At 41.2% G+C, this 16891-nt stretch overlaps 1 protein-coding gene across 2 annotated transcripts; it reads right to left on the bottom strand.

Annotated features, from left to right (window-relative positions):
• Window positions 1-1496: 1496 nt before the first annotated feature.
• Window positions 1497-15982, bottom strand: e2f2 (E2F transcription factor 2). 2 transcript variants are annotated; one of them, XM_034675862.1, is made up of 7 exons: window positions 15127-15982; window positions 8069-8168; window positions 6431-6650; window positions 5627-5788; window positions 5400-5514; window positions 5031-5226; window positions 1497-3491 (listed from the first exon to the last, which is right to left on the bottom strand). In XM_034675862.1, the coding sequence occupies exons 1-7, from the start codon at window positions 15400-15402 to the stop codon at window positions 3217-3219; spliced, it is 1344 nt and encodes a 447-aa protein (XP_034531753.1). In that variant the 5' UTR covers window positions 15403-15982; the 3' UTR covers window positions 1497-3216. The 2 variants fall into 2 exon arrangements, with proteins under 2 accessions (XP_034531753.1, XP_034531752.1); XM_034675861.1 differs by having other exon boundaries at window positions 5031-5229; window positions 15127-15980.
• Between the last annotated feature and the right edge of the window lie 909 nt (window positions 15983-16891).

Raw genomic sequence — 16891 nt, 5'->3', positions numbered from 1 at the left:
TTTTGAATAAGCCCTTCTGCTTTATGAATAACTTCCATGTATCTATTCAATATCTATTATAAGGATAATCTGCTCCTATACCACCCAGGTAAAAACCTCAAAGGCATAAAACCTGTTCAGACTCAGCCTCTGTGTGCAAAGAGTTACTTCAAGGTTTCTGTAGCTCTTAATGAGAATGTGTGTGTGGCCTTAAACGCACCAACCTTAGTAACTAAACTGTTCCAACCCTTCTTAAAAACAACACCAACATTATGTGTCTCTTTCGCAGCTGCACCTCAAAAACATACCTGAAATGTTGCGGCTACAGGTTGGTGCTGCTCATTAACAAGCTGTCACTTTGGTAATGATATGTTTGCACACAGATTCTTTTAGTTACAGGTGGTTTATAATATTCACGTCAAGCTGTTGTTTCTGCAGCTTTGGTTTGAAGGTGTGATGCAGCAGAGCTGAAGATGTGTGCAGTTTAAATAGCATGGAAGCCACGCGGTCAGAGGTTCTGCATGTGTACGTGGCGCCACGTCTGACATTTTGGTTTAAGACCTCTTGTTAAACACATGAGCCGAATCTGTTAATAGACACTCAGAACTAATAGACACTTTGCGCTAGCACAGTTTGCAGAAAAGTGCTGCACAAGTTGACTCTTTCACATGTCTGTATTTCTGAGAGTTACAGTATTGGTATGTAGGAAAGGAAACATTTGGCCACAGTGGCAGCTGTAATAAATGTGTGTTTCCTGTGGTAGAAACAGAACCTCCATACATTTATAGGCCATAAACCTTATTTTCTACAAAGTGTTACTGAACGCACACTTTGAGCTCTTTGCAGTAATGAGCTTACATTGAGACCTAATGAGTTTTTCATCATCTGCTTCACTTTTCATTTGAAGATACTGATGTATAAAATAAATACCTAACAAAGAGCTCAACATCCCTGCGTGCTCTTTCTACAGATCTGTGATGAACTTTCTCACTAATGTCATCACCCTGTTCTCTATTCCACTGTGACCCACTGACCTTTAACCCTGCTATGCGTCTGCTCCCTTTTGTGAGCTTGTTTCCAAAGCAACCTCCTCACAAAGAATGACAGGAAGATTTTTTGTCTATCTGTCTGAAAGTGTTCATAGCTCATTCAGTGTCATTGTCACTCTTCAGGTTGACCTATTCTCTCTCTTTAGGGAATGTCGCTTCTTGTTAGATTAATAACCTCAGGGACCATAAACTTGCTGGTTTGAGAGAAAATATCCATGTATTGATTTTTCCTAAGGGGGTTGTGTGATAGATTTTGAGGAAGACAGCCTTTATGTGAGTCAATAATTCAGCACAAACAAAATTATGTTGCAGAGGCTTGGAAAAATATGCAATTTGATTTATTTATGTAAGCCCAGATGTGTTTCCACAGCGGTTTAGTTGAATACTATGGAAAGAATCCAATCTAAAAAAAATGAGGAAGTGGAGTTTCCAGGCATGACAAGAGAGCATAATGAAATTACAACAGCATTCAGAGTGTAAACCATGGCTTCAGTATTTATTTTATCATTTCAAACAGACCACACAATATTACAAAAATATTAAGTGCTGCATGTCATACAAAAGCAGTTTGTGCTGACAAAAAGCCAGCGTTAACTTTCAAAAAATTCAGAAGAAGGTATAAATACAAAAACAAACTATGTACAAATACCAGAAAAATAATGCTCATTGAAAAAAAACTACAAATTCTGAATTCACATATTTTCTCATCTATGTTGTAAAAACTCACACCTCAAACACACCACGACACCCATTTTCCCAAGCTGTCAAATACACTCACAAACACACGTTTTCAAGTTTTGTTAGGACAGGACAGTTAGCTTATCTCTGCAGCGGAGAGGGAAAGCCAGAAAAAAAAACACATCAGCATCAAATTCAAACGTCCAAATGCCTAAAACCCTTTGAGGAAAAAATACTCTGAACAGATGAAAGCCACAGCTGCCCTGAACTTGGGTGCATGACTTTGACATTTAAAAGGGTTGCATCACGTGGGAAAGCATTTAAGGGATTCAAATTTGAACAGTAAAAACAAACGTATTTAAACTGATGCTTCTTGACAACAGAGCTCATCCCATTTAAAACAAAAGGGACATTTATTACTACTCTAATTAAACCTTGATTATATCAATTTACTGCAACACAAAGGCTGCGTTTCATTTACTTGGGGTAATTTCCTCAGAAATACAACAGTAGTTTTATACCACTATATCAAACTACTTAATGAAAAATCAACAGAGTAGCACCATGGCTCGTTAATAAAGCTGCCAAACCAACAATGCGATGTGACTCCTGCAATGTAGAGACTGTGTCTGTTCAGAGTAATCATTATCAGACATTAACTCTGGATCTGTATCCAGCACCGGGTGTCTCATATTTTGGCACAGAACGCAGCACTAAGCCTGACACAAAGCTTAACGAAGGAGAGAGCAAACCTGATCAGACAGAAACAACATGAGCAACCATTACAGATTTTGTTAGCTCAATCTGTAGGTGCTTGTTTATCTATAAGAAATGGAACAGAGGATTTCACAGTTTAATTCAATGCGTGTTGAAGATGGTAGGACTCTTAAAAACACACCTGGCATGTTGGTCTTGATGGCTTTTGCCTACTCTCATCCAGTGATTCAATCCTGTGTAGCTGCCTGGCAGTTAAAGCTGACATAATACAAGGCTGCCCCCTATGGGTCACAGAGTGGTACAAACATTTAGACTTTGGAAAAAAAAAGAAAGAACAAGAAATTCCTGAGTTGTCACACTGTAAACTCTGGCCTGACACCTGAACGCATCTGATTTAGTTACTGGTGATTTGATATGCATAATAACTCCTGTTAGTTTTGCAAATTGATTTAATATATTTTTAATTTTGAAGCTGTTTCTGAAAATGTGGAAGAAAATCCAAAAGAGGCCCCCCTTTCAAACAGTGTTCTCCTAAATTTTGAGACTACACCAATCAGTGTACATCTCTCACCAAGCCTCTCAGTCTGATCACATTTTACAACCATATATACAAATTATTTTATTTTATTAAAATAACAAAGGATGTCACTCCTCTTTGAATCACTGGCATTAAAACAAGCATGGCATTAATAAAGAGTGATGGCTTCATAGTGTAATATATCCTACCTCGAGAAGGCATTTCATTAAATAACCCCTTCCTAAATCCCCCCCTCACCTCTCCTCCATCTATACCTCAGCTCTTCAACAGATCTCCAAGATCATAAGTGTCAAAGAAATCTGACACTCCCTCTCCGTCCTCCAGGCTCCAGAGGTAATCGTCGTGGTCCAGAGGTGGAGAGAAGCTGACAAAAGGGGTGTTGGGGTCTGAGGTGAAAGAGGTGCAGGGGAGCTGGTCTTCTGTCATCTGGAGGAGACTCGGGGGCAAACCCAGCAGACCCTCAACGTCCAGCAGAGAGGAAGTGGAGGCTGCAGCAGAGGAGGCGGCTGGGGCTGCTGTAGAGATGTTTGCTGCGTTTAGGAGCAGGAGAAAAGTCAGGTTAGATTTAAAATGTTTGTTTCTAGAGTGTTGCATTGTTTTGCATTTTGCTTTATTATTATTTTTGTACATTAGCCATCTTTGTTTAATTTTTCAAATTATAGAAGTACTGACACTAATTTTCAATTATTTGTACGCCCCTTTCAAATACTATTAAGTGTATTATATTTTATTGCCTGATTTCTTGAATGGTTGGACATTTTTGGAGTAGGGCACCCAATATATCTCGGTCTGATTATTATTATTATCTTATTATGAAGCCGGATTCAGAGGTGGTTAGCATACCTTAGTATATATCCTGGAAATGTAGATATAAAACCCTACCAATGGTTCAAAGATTCAATAATCATCTTGTGTTTTACATCTTATTCTTCCTACTCACAATCTGCAAACTCCTGTATGGCTGCCTTTGGGTGGTCTAGAAAGCTCCTCATGCCAAAGCATTAGATTTTATTTTCATTTCAGACTTGTCTTCAACCGTTCTGAGCCTATGCTGATCGGTGACATCTCTTCTAAGAGCATATTATGTTAATTTAGAGCTGATAAATGTTACTGTTTATCATTCAGCAATGATTACATGGAAGAATGGAAAGGATACATCAGAAGAGGTGGAATACACAGCCGGTGTGCAGCAATTCTGGAAGTGCTGTAAATGCAGGAAACCCTGTTGCTGTCGAGCAGACCAATCACAGGGCTTGCGGTCTAAGTTGATTTCAGGTGTAGTAACATTTTGGAGGAGGTGCGCGTCTGCTACATGTGTAGGCCTCTGTGTAGGTACAGGGGCTGCACAGACTAATGCATATAGGCTACGGCGTTGGTTTGACGCAGGAAGTCATAATCTTCAATCTCAGGATCTTTTAATATTATCTGTTCAGAGGGTCAGGACTGAACTTGGGAGAAAGGCCTTCAGGTTTACTGCTTCCTCGACCTGGAATGCTTTACAAAAGGATCTAAAACTGTCTGATATGATATCTTTGAATGCTTTTAAGTAGTCCTTAAATGACTTGAAGGCTGAAGAATCTGTCTGTAGAGGTTTTGTTTAAATGCGACATGCTTTTTGTGTAGCTGTTGTATGCATCTGATATGTGTGTTCATGTCTATTGTAAAATTGTAACTCCAAACTGTGCTGCTGCCAGGACTCTCTTGGAAAAGAGATTTTTAATCTCAATGAGCATTTCCTGGTTAAAAAAAGGTTATAATAATAATAATAATAATAATAATAATAATAATAATAATAATAATAATAATAATAATAATAATAATAAAGAAAAGTATAAACTTAAAAGTACAGTTTCTTTCTCATATTAAAAAAGAAACTCTCAATCTTTTTGAGTGCAGACCTCACATTGCAAGCTAGCTGCCAATGTGCAATTTATGGGTGCAATCAGTGCTTTACACTTCACTCATTGCTGGATTAAGGTGACTGATTAACCATTTGCTCTCATTGACATTACAATCAGATTCCTCCAGTACTAAATGTACTTTATGACCTGATTGTACGCTGTACTTACATTCTACTGGCTCATCTTTGACACAGTAGCTTGGTGGGCCCATGGGGGTTGGAGTTGAAGCGCAGTGGGTTTGAGGGAACTCTTTCTTAGGGGTGACAGCGCTTTTAACAGGGCTTGCATCTTCAAGACCCTCCTCTGGACACAGGTAGACTTCAATGGGACCATTCTTACTCTTGAGATAGATCTGTAATGATCCCTGCTGCAAGAAGAGGAGATGCAGAAAAATACTTTATTTGGTCTGGAATGCACCATGGTTACAAATTGTATATTTGCATTTACAAATAGACTACTGACTCTCCTTGTCAGAGTAATTTGCAGAAAAAAACCCATAAAACATAAAGTTAGATTCAAACAAAGATGTGCACTCACCCCTGCTGTGTCTGGCACCTCCAGTTTGGTGTCAGCAGGTGCCTTCACAGCAATAACTGTCTGGTCTTTGAGACTGCCGATGGATCGGATATCCTGATACGTTACATAGCCCAATGTAAAATATAGAGTCAAGGATAAAAACAGTTGCACATATTGAGTGCATATTTGCAACAAGACACATTAGACCATCAGGGAATATGTAGAAAGCTGCGGTTTGTAAAGGATATCTCTGATTATCATCATATTCTGTGAGCTGTTTGAGCTGTGCGGTGCTGGAGTGGATCAATTCATCCAGAGATCTCTCCTCTCTTTCCAAGGCTCCGAGCTCTCTCCTCAGGGCGCAGGCCTTCTCTCCTCCTCCTGCACCACCCTCAAATACATCTCCAACACTGCAGGAACACAACATAGTTCAGATGAGGTTATGCACTGTTGACTATGGTTGTTGCAATGCCTGCTTAAAGCCACTAGGGGGCGATTTAGTTCAGTCAGGGCAGGAATTGTTAAATGTTTTTGGTGAAGCAAACCAAACAACAGGAATTCATTCACTCAATTCATTAGCACAATTAAAAAGGTAGTCTCAACTTTAAAAATATTGCAAGTGTTTTAGTACTTGACACGGTGATTGATGCGTCTTTACAACACTTCATCCAGATTATTCTATTCTAATGCTCAACCTGTATGATTAAAGGCTTATTCTACAATACTATTAAACTACTAGTTGAGTACAGCAAATATGTTTAGATGTTAGCTTTTCCGGCTAACGGAAGTGAAATAACTGGGTGACTGTGAAAGAAAGATTCATTAGAGGGTTTAAATTGTCAATGTCATGTGGCGAACAACCACAAACCTATTTTATAGTCCACTAATAGTTCTGTCTTAAAAAAGACTCCCACCAAGCATCAAACCAAAAGTATTATTGTACCAAATCACCCTTTTTACCTCTAATAATGTGTCTCTGATGGAATAACGGCCGAAATAATTCCAATACCAAAAGATCTGACTACAATCTTTTCTTCTGCACTGGTACTCACAGCCACTGGATGTTGTTCTTGGATTTCTTTCTGATGAGCTGGACTCCCTCCAGGACATTGGTGATGTCATAGATGCGTCTCTTCTGGACTTCCAGGACCTCAGTGGCCCAGTTCAAGTCGAGAACTCCATCAGGCGACTCGGCAATCAGACCCACAAATTTCTTTGTCAGGAGGCCCAAGGAAGTGTCGTACCGTGTTCGCTCACCTGGAGACTTTGGAGCTAAGAGGAAGGATACAAGCAAAGGCAGAGGAACAGTTAGAAATAAAATCCAACAGGTTTTAAATAATTAAGTAATGAAAATATGTGAGAGAAAAATATTTACTATGCACTACATTTGATTACATAAATCAATATAGCAGCTGATCAACCTACTGAGAACTTAAAGGTGTACGAAAATAAACATCTGCTGAAGTATATTTGGCAGCTTTTACAGAGCTAATCCAAACTATTCATTCAGTAGATTTGCACTGCAATGCATTCATTAATGTTCCTTTGAATTGAGTCATGTAGACTTTCGATTACAGTCCTGATGTGACGCTTTCTTCCCCATGCTAACATTAGCACTGTGTCGACTGACCTCATTTATTTGCACTGTCAGAACACACAACTTCAATTTCCGAGCGCTTCTCATCTTACGGTGGCTAGGTTATGGAAGTTCTCCCACATCACTTCTTCTTCCCTCTGTAGTGACCATTAAGTCAGTTTGAAAATGCTCTGTATATACAGTTTATTTATTTAATATGCTTTAGACTTTTTGATGGAATTTCCCTGAAGAAGCAATTGGTAGACATTTTGTTCCAGTATTAGCAGCTCTGTCTCTGGAAATTGTGACCTTAATTTAACTAGTGTGGTCAGTTTCTTCTCCTTACAGACCTCCACCTATGTAGTTGACAAAGTTGGAAGCTGATTAAAACTCCTGCCCCTTCTTGATTTCATTGGTTGGTGGCAGAGAAGTGACACTAACGAGCCATTGGTAAACCAAAAGTTGAACCATGACAATGATGTTGATGATAAAAAACAGCTGACACCAAGGGATTTTTTTTGTGTTCGGAGTGCTGAAATGCTGAACTGCACTGCTATTATTATTTTTTTTTAAATAGATGTTGCCAGCGTTGAAGTTGCACTTAGTGGACACAGGCCCTGAACAAGACATCACTTTCTAACCAGTAAATCAACTCATTAAAAGGACTAATCAATCAACTCGATGTAATTCCAGTGAGGGGACGGGGGGGACGGGGGGTCTCATGTTAGGCTAGTTTGCCTCAGTGCTGTATCTGCTATTCCTTAAGCTAACCACCCTCCATGTCCTCTTTGCAATCTCCCACCTACTAACCCTAAACACCCAACCCTTCCTGCTTTCTTTGGACTCTTACCATTGTAAAGTGGATGACTTCCTGGCTTATCTCTTTGCACTTAGGAGTACTTTATAGCTCTTTATAAAATGTAACTGGTTTTATTACAACTCTATTGTTGAGCACATTCCACTGTTTTTATGTTATTGTCATTTTCTATTACAATGTCCCTTGATTGCCTGACTTCTTCTTGCTGAAAGTGTATCTCCTTGCTTATAATCCTATTTTGCATCGCAAAAAATCTCTTAGATTTCTTTAACCACTGATTTATAGTGTTGAACTCACTTCTTGGACTTGGTATCCTCGCCGCGATGCTGCCTTTGCCTTTGGGTGTGCGGAACTCTGGAAGATAAAGAGGGTCCTCCAAATCCAGCTTCCTTTTAGCCTTAAGAGAGGGAAAAGAGTGTCGGTCTTAGAATCAAAAAAGTATTTATACTTGTAGTTACAGGGTGCAGTGATCTGGTATCATCTTTTCCACACTGTGATCGAGTGGAAACAATAGGCTGCCCTTCCTGGCAAATGTCATTGATTTTACATAATTGAAAGTTAAAGTTAAGTCATGAGAATGAAGTGTGTAGGGCAAGTTGTGAAAGTGTGACATCAATGCCAGCAGAAGTGCTAAATAGGGGGTTGCTGAATAGTGCCGTAAATGTGCCAACAGCCCTCAAGTGCAGGAACAAAGCACCCCCCTAACACTTTCCCAAGCAGTATGAGAGAGGGGGCTGATCGTGTATGCAAGTGTGTGAGTAGGGAATGGGGGATGATTGGCTCTCGACCCACTGCCTGCAAAACGCAAGGAAATCCCTGGATTCACTCAATGACCTCTCCTCCCCCTCCCAGGCCTCCCATCCTCCCCTTACAACCAAAGCTTAACACTTGAGCTCTTCACATAAACACACACACACACACACACACACACACACACACACACACACACACACACACACACACACACACACACACACACACACACACACACACACACACACACACACACACACACACACACATACACACACAGATGATTACAAGGCTATAACTGTAAAATATTACACCAGGACCTTCTGCTGCTGCAATCAAAGCACCTATACAACCTTTGGAACACATTGTAAACCAAATATCTCTACCAAGTGACCATGATCTTTTTTTTAATGAACTATATGGGCCAATAAAAGCAAAAGTGAAAGTCAATGCAGGCTCTAATTCAAGATGAAATGACAAGCTGCACAAATTTGCCACCCCCAACAAGCAGAATTTCTGATAGCTAATTTTTAACGAGTTGTCAGTCAATCTGTAATTCATTTTGTGACTCATGGTGCCCACAAAAAACACTCTAGTGACTAAGCATTGTATTTCAGCTAGCATCACAGAAACTGCAGGGTCATTTGAAGCATCTGGTTATGTATGATTGTGTCCTTTCTTCTCCCTTTAGCTCTGATTTGTCCCATAAACTCTTCTTCCCTTCATGTTCAAATTACTTGACCAACATTTATGTCCCTGCAAGGTTTGAGCTAATAGATGTTGGAGACTGACTGAGACAGAGAGAGTGATGAAGTGACCATGTGTGGAGGTAAGTGTCGAGAAAATCAAGGCTGCCATTGTCCTAGTGTGCTCTATGACATGTCCACCTGTTGCCCTGCGACATCTGGAGCAGTGCGGCAAGTGTCTGTGCTGTTGGCAGGGCAGCTTTCAATAATGACAGCATCCAGGCAGCTGGACTGAAACTTCAGATTGACCCCATGAGGAGATACTCTGAACGAAATGATTGCTTGACTTTATTTATTTTTGGTAGCTTTTAAAAGCAGTCTACAATCAATGACAGCAGTCCTTTAAAGATAAGGAGGATCAGCTTTCTTTTATTTGACAATTCTTTTCCAACCCCTGCCAGAAAATTGCAAAAACACATCAGTGTAAGGTTGAATTTCAAGACTTCCATGACCTATATGTGGAGTTGAAGAAGCCCCATGCCATGTCTGTATTTTCCAGGCTAACAGGTCGACACATTGAGAGTTTCAGCCACAGGCATGATGACGTGTTGTTAGAAGAGCACCAACCGTTTCAGCCTGCAGCTGTATGGGTTAGGGAGGGGGCTTTGACACTCCACTTCTTGCGTGTGGGATTTTCTGAGGTGAGTCAAACACAATTTTCAATTTCTGACGTCTTTTTTTTTTTCACTTGCAGAAGCTGTCACGCATACTAAAAATATAAATGTGATCATAAGGAGTAGTCTTAAAAAAGAACAGTCAGGATTTTCTCCTATAAATGGATCAGTTCTAATGTGGATATTTGGAAGCAGCTCCTGTTGAGGATAAATGCTGCAGTTACAATAGGAAAGACCAGAGTGAAACACACTCCTTTAAGCTCTTTATCTCCCACTCTTGCAGTATCACTCCTCCCACGTTTGCTCAAACCTCACCCTGCCTGCCTGCCCAGTTACACCCAAGCACCACACGTGGCCTCCTCTGTTTGCTGTACATTCTTTGGCTGATTCCTGCCGTCTCTTGCTGCTGTGGCGAAATGTCCACAGCAGCATTTAACACTCAAAGTCACAGTCACGTGAAGGACTTCTGCAGGGAGACCTCTCTTTAAAAAAAACAAAAAAACAACAAAGCTTGTCTGTCAAGCTACATGGGACTCAGATTCCAAACCAACCCAAGGGCAAGTTGCAGTTTGCCCGCAAATATCTACACCTCTGTACACAAACCCCTCAGCACCACACCCCTGGAGAAGAACAATGCATGCAATGCTGATGAGATCGTCAATGTCCCTCAAGAGGTAAAAAAAAAAGAAAGAAGGGTGGTTCCAGCTGCCCATTTGGGTTGTTGGTAAAGAAGGTGGGAGCAGGCTGCTTTGAAATGCAAAACTCCCCCTATAGATGACATTATGCTGCAGGGCCAGCATCAGCCTGAGGCTAGGGTAAAACAAGGTGAAGGGGTTTGGGATGAGTGCATACAGTTGGCAATGTGGCCAATGTCACACCCAAGTGTCATCAGTCTCCAACAGAGGAGCTGTGAAGAATCTCTGGAACCAGACTGGGATTCAAGAGACCACAGGAAGTTATACAGAAGCTCACTGCAGAGATGTTCTCTCCTCACATATAAGCCAGAAGTATATGTAAAGAAGCTGGCAATAATGCTGAAACAGTTTCAGCAGACATTCCATGTAAATCTGGGAACATTGCACATGTGGCACAAGCAGGGAATAAGAGAGACATTGTTTCTGGTCTGTGTTAACCAGATGCATCAAACCTCTTTTATTGCTCTGTGTATGTGAGACAGATAAATTCATTCATCTGTCATGCAGCTGAGCAAGGAGGACAAGGTTGATATTGAATGTGACCGCATCCCTGGACTTTGCAGGGAGGCCTGCAAGAGGATCCTGTTACACATTTACACCACTTACCATTCAGAAGGAATGACCCACAGAACGTGCTAAACCCATCCTAATTTAAATTAACAACCACTGATACATTACCCTTTATTACGGTTAGAGAAATCACTAACCTGAGATCCCTGTTGCTTCAGTCACACTCCCTCAAACATTAACTTTTTTTTTCTGGGTGTTTTTGAAAGCATGTGCCCCCATGAGCAAACTTCAGAGTACGGGATTATATGAGGCTGTGGATGTGTTCAAGAAAATCCGATTCAGATTGGCAGAGTATCCTACTACAGAGTGAAAGACAACGTTGATTATTGTGGTTTAAGTCGAAGGAAGTGAGCTGTGATGAAGAAGCAACACTTCCTGTAAACATGAGACCCATGAGTGAACATGAAGCGCAGCAGCTGTGTCAGCTAATAGAAGAAGAGACACTATATCAGAACAAGGGGCAGCATGTCTTGTGATTTTCTGTGTTGTTTTGTACTTAAATATGTCAAAGTTCATTAAGGCTTGTGTTGTGGTCCTAAACAGTTCGTGAGGAGAAATAAAAAGTTGCAGTTTGATGTTGTACATACCACAATCAATAACTATATCTACATGTCTGTGTTGTAAGTATACGAGGAGGGCAAAATACATCCAGTATATGACCCTAAATGTCTAAACACTGCATGTGCAGCCGTCTCTAGTCTGAATATTCAGGTCAGTGTCAGATATAATAAAGCTCTGAGATAAAAGGCTGAGAGCCATGGGTTCCTCTAAGCATTGAAATAAATCTACAAGGTGACAGCTGTGAAGGTCTTCTACAAAGAGGAGAAAAGAGAAAGGAGAAATCTCCTTACAGCCCACTGTGTCATTTTCAAAAAGGGAATCAAAAAGGATTGTACCCTTTTTATGACACGAACAAGATAGAAGCGTTATCCGTCACCTACTCATAGTGTAATTTTTGAGACTTTAAGGTGCTTTTCCGCTGTTGAAAGTTTGCTTCATTCACTGTAATGTTCTGAGGAAGTTTCACAACCATGGGACTTTAAGACTTATGAAACCTAACCTGTAATTTCAAAAGTGCATCACTTATTTGACTCTATCAAGTTCTCATCTTGGCAGTGGATTTCTCCTCCACACACGTGCAGTGTTTGAGAGCTGGGAATGTTTCAAAGCAACTCATTCTGCTGCCCTTCTAAAATGAATTTAAATTCCAACAGTGAGACAAGTTGTACGGTAAGAAACCAATGCCAAATTGGTTTGCTGAGTGTACCTAACATTAGCAGGCCTAGCACCACCAGCCTTCAGTCCTCCTTGCAGGTTAACATTCACATGCCTGTGCTGGTTACGCATTGCTCCAGTTGAGTTTCATGCAAGTTTAAGCAGACACACACTACGTACAACATTATATGTCAAATTTCGTAAACAAAACCTACTGTGAGATGTCGTCTATCATCTCTGCATGTTAACATGTGTGCAGCAGACCATTATTGTGGCAGTAGCCATTCGCTGAAGCTACAGCTCTTGTGGTGGGTGGCTGCTCTACAGCTTAGACCCAATAATATATTAATACAATTAATACAAGTATTGATGATTTGCTTAACAATTATCATACTCACGTCCATGGACGTCCATGGATGTGAGTGGTCTGCTGGGGAAGCAGCATTTCTGCTGCTGACAGGAAGAAGTTGAACAGACTGGTGAAGAAGGCCAGCTCTGTCCTGGGCTGCCCACTGGACCCTGTGGAGGTGGTGCTGACAGGAGGATGATAGCAAAGCTATCTTCTCTGATGGACAACACGTCACACCCCCTCCAGGTGGCCCTTTTCCACCGGCCCGTCTTAGCCCTACTCTACCTGACTTGACTCGACTCTACTCGGTTTGTGTTGCGTTTCCACGGGCAAGGTACCTCGTGTCAGATACCAGCTTTTCGTACCTGCTCTGCTCTGGTTCGAAGCGAGCTGAGCCGATACTAAAAGGTGACGTAGACGGACTGCCGGCCACTGATTGGTCAGAGAATGTCGTCACCGAAGAGTCTTCTTCTTCTTCCTTGGGTTTATTGGCGGTTGGCAAACAATGTCAAGGTCACCGAAGAGTCATATGCGCTCAACACAGGAATCAAACCTCCCATTTTTAAAAAATGACATCAGTACTCTTTTGCTTTCCTCTCTCACTCGGCCTGCGACAAAAAAAGCCACAGACCGAGCAGCAAGTGCACCATTGCCTCCATGTCCTCCATTGTTTGTGATTTATGTGTTTGTGTTGTGTTCAAAATGACATGAATGCAGTTTCGCGCAGCTGTGTTTATGACGACCCCGCCCACCGTGAGTGGGTACTCAGAAAAGAAACCCAAACCGAGTCGAGTAGAGCCGAGTAGAGTAGGGCTGGAACTGTGCAGTGGAAACGGGCCATAAGTAGCTCGTTCAGAGACAGACTTCTTCACCCGCGGTGTCTCAGGGAGAGATACAGCATGTCTTTGCTTTCTGCAGTGGTCACACTATATAACATCTTACACTATGTGTAAGATATGCTTATTTTTTAACTCTTTAATTTTAATTGCTAATAACTTTTTAATAATTGTTACTTTATGGGCTCTTGTTTGCTTTATATATTTGTTTATTTTTGCACTGTCTACTTTGCTACTGTGACACTTGAATTTCCCCGTTGTGGGAAGAGTAAAAGACGATCTTATCTTATGTATGGACTGTATTTAAGGCAAAGAGAAAGAGTGGACATCACCACTATCAGGAAGAAAACACACACTCAGCTGGTGCCTTATCAGTCACTTGTCACCATCCTGTGATAATAGCATAGCTGTATAATAAACTCCATCAGACCCTCTAGTATAGCCCGTTCTGTTGTATATATCACATGCAGCTGGTCTCAGTGCTGGAGAGGAAAAGGAAAGACTTACACTGTAATTAAAATCCACCTTGACATAAAATATTGCCAGGTGGTAACCTATTTCCAACTTTACTTACACACAACTAATCCTCTTGAGGGGCCTAGTGAATGCAGGCTCAGGGCAGGGGGTTAACCTGAGATCTAGAGACCCTGTCCTGTTCACACTCTAACCCTTAACCCATTTAGCCTCACAGCCATTCAGCAACTCTAAAAAACTGCAAGGGTTAGAAAAAAGTGGCCAAATAATAACAAGCAGCAGCAGGTGTGGGCCAGGGTGGGTTTGATTTCAACACTCAAATCATACAGCTTTTTAAAAAGGCAAACACTTTTTACATAGCAGCAAATAATGTATTTGATTATATTAAAGGCAGTGTGTTCTCCCCCATTGAAAGGCTTGGTTGTATACATGTTGCTCCCAGGAAAACACCAGTTGTTAGGCTGTGACCTCTGACCCCCAACTCCTTCCTACAGTGATAGGAGCAGGTTACACAGGTCCTGTATTGCCTTAAAGACAGGTGCGGCTGGAGCAGCTGTCATATGAGTGTAATAGCAAAAAAAGCTGTTCAAATACAAGTTAATGGTGCCTGGCAAAATAACAGGATACTTATCTAATTTAGGGCAAATTATAGTTTAATCCTGTGTTTACATTAGGGTCCTCCACCAGCCGGGTCATTGTTTGAAATGTCTAAAAGCCATTTCCCACTGTGGGGGCCACTCATCCTGACTTTTGGTATGAGAGCTGGGGCCTCATACACTCTCCAAACAGTATCACCCCCCCTCCTCGGTATTATCATCATAACCATCGCACACACAGTGGCTGATATTGTCCTGCTACAGCTGTACTGCGGGGAGAGATGTCACACAAGTTAACATGGCAGACACTCATATCCACAGCAGGCACACTGGCTCCTCTGTGGCTTATCACGTCAAAACATATTTGACTGAGCTTTGAATCCTGCTAAACATGCATACCAGTGTTAATGAAGGATTATCCCACCCACATGCAGGCACATAACTCACAGGACAGCACATTTTTAGTTTGAAAAAATGCGTGTAAATGTACTGTGTTCGATTCCTTACCGGCAGTCGCCCGGAGGATGATCTGATGGGTTTAGCCTCGGGTCCGTGGGGGGTTGAGTACAGGCTGTTGGCTCTTTGTTCGGCCGTGGCGGTGTTGCAGATCTGGGAGAAATATCCGGCCGGTACCGTGTTCATTAACGGGCTGGACAGCCCGGAACCGAAGAACTCAGCCTTCACTCCCCCGGTGGATAAAATCTTCATTTTGTTCTGGGAGCAGGACAGTCCGACAGCCGGCCGAGTCGCTGCCGGAGAGACGCCTTTAGGCATCCGCATCATTTTCCTGAGTTAACTGAATTTAACCGGATTGGTCAAGCGGAGGGAGAAGTTTGCTAGCAGCTAAAAGTAGTAAATGCTTTGCTAAAATGTCGTCTGAATCAGCAAAAGAGCTGCCTCCACACGCTTCGTGTGATAGTAAATGTCTAGCTTGTGAATATAATCACAAAGATGCTGATTCATTCAGTTAAATTGGCCTAGTCAATTTAAAACATGCAACTGTGCTGTATTTTCCGATAATATTCTCATCACTTAATGCAGCAGACTGCTACTTGTTGTTATCCTTTGTCCGGGAACAAAGTGCAGAGCAGCCTAACAGTTGTATTACTGTATTAAAAATGCCGGCTTCATAAATAAATATTTGCAAACATCCACTAATTGAAGCCTAGTCCAAAAGGCTTCAAAGTTCCAGTGAAAGTCAGTCCCACCTTGAGATTTACAGCTTGTTGTTACTCCTTCTGATGCGGAACTCGACCCAGTCTGTGTCTCCTGTCCGTCCACCTCAGAGCTCCTCTCTCTCCATTCAAGAGGACAAGGGCTGGGAAAGAACAGCTATTTTACCGCCAAACTTCGTCCCGCGAAATTTGGATCTCCCGCGGTTAGAACTTGTTTCTGATTGGCTGATGGCACGTTCGGCTTGTCACATTTGCATAAAACAGTTGTATGTGCATCGGGCCAGTCCTCTTAAAGGGACAGTAGCATGATTCAGGACATAATGTTCTTTTATTACAAAGCTATAGCTGCAGACAAAGACCACTTCTCATTAGAATAAGAATAAGTAAAAGTATATTTATTCAGACGTTTGATTATAGGGCTGTAACTGCGTTTTGTGGTTATAACAGTCTATAACAAGCAACAAGTGGAAACATATCCTGCATCAAATGTAACCACAAGTGCCTTATTTGCCTTTCTTTGAACACAAAAAGTGGACATGTTTATTTTAACAACAACATTTTAGAAATAACAATATAACAATATATTCTGAAACATTTAGGTCTCACCATTTCAAATGTATAAAAAAAACAATTATAAATGAGTATGCATAATTACTTTTGTGATGTAGGCTAGCGGTGCATCCACAAATTACAATGAGAATTTAACCTAATTTTGATGAAGCAAGTATGGAAAGAGAACAAGGGAAACAATCAGATAATTTAAAGCCTTCATGTATAGAGTGGGGTACAGACTTAAGACCAAAGTTAAAATAAAAAAGGAAGTGCTGTGAAAAAATGTTAAATATACATTTGTAATAATAAAAAATATTCATGGTCTCTCATATAGTTTGAAAAGGGGCCTCTTATTGGTAACATGAGTTTCCACTTGAAGAGAGTGCATTGTGGCCTTTTGCTAGGTGGGGATAGTTTGAAGATGATAATTGGATTCACTAACCACTCTTCCTTATTGGCTCTCAGGAGATATTGAAAGAAAACAACCCCTCCCCCATCCACAGCGACCAAACCCAAGCTATATGGCTTGACCCCAATTGGCCAAG

The sequence above is a fragment of the Notolabrus celidotus genome, chromosome 22 (genome assembly GCF_009762535.1).
Source record: "Notolabrus celidotus isolate fNotCel1 chromosome 22, fNotCel1.pri, whole genome shotgun sequence".
Classification (NCBI taxonomy): domain Eukaryota; kingdom Metazoa; phylum Chordata; class Actinopteri; order Labriformes; family Labridae; genus Notolabrus; species Notolabrus celidotus.
Note: the sequence above shows the minus strand (reverse complement) of the source record. Positions and strands in the feature narration are given on the sequence as shown.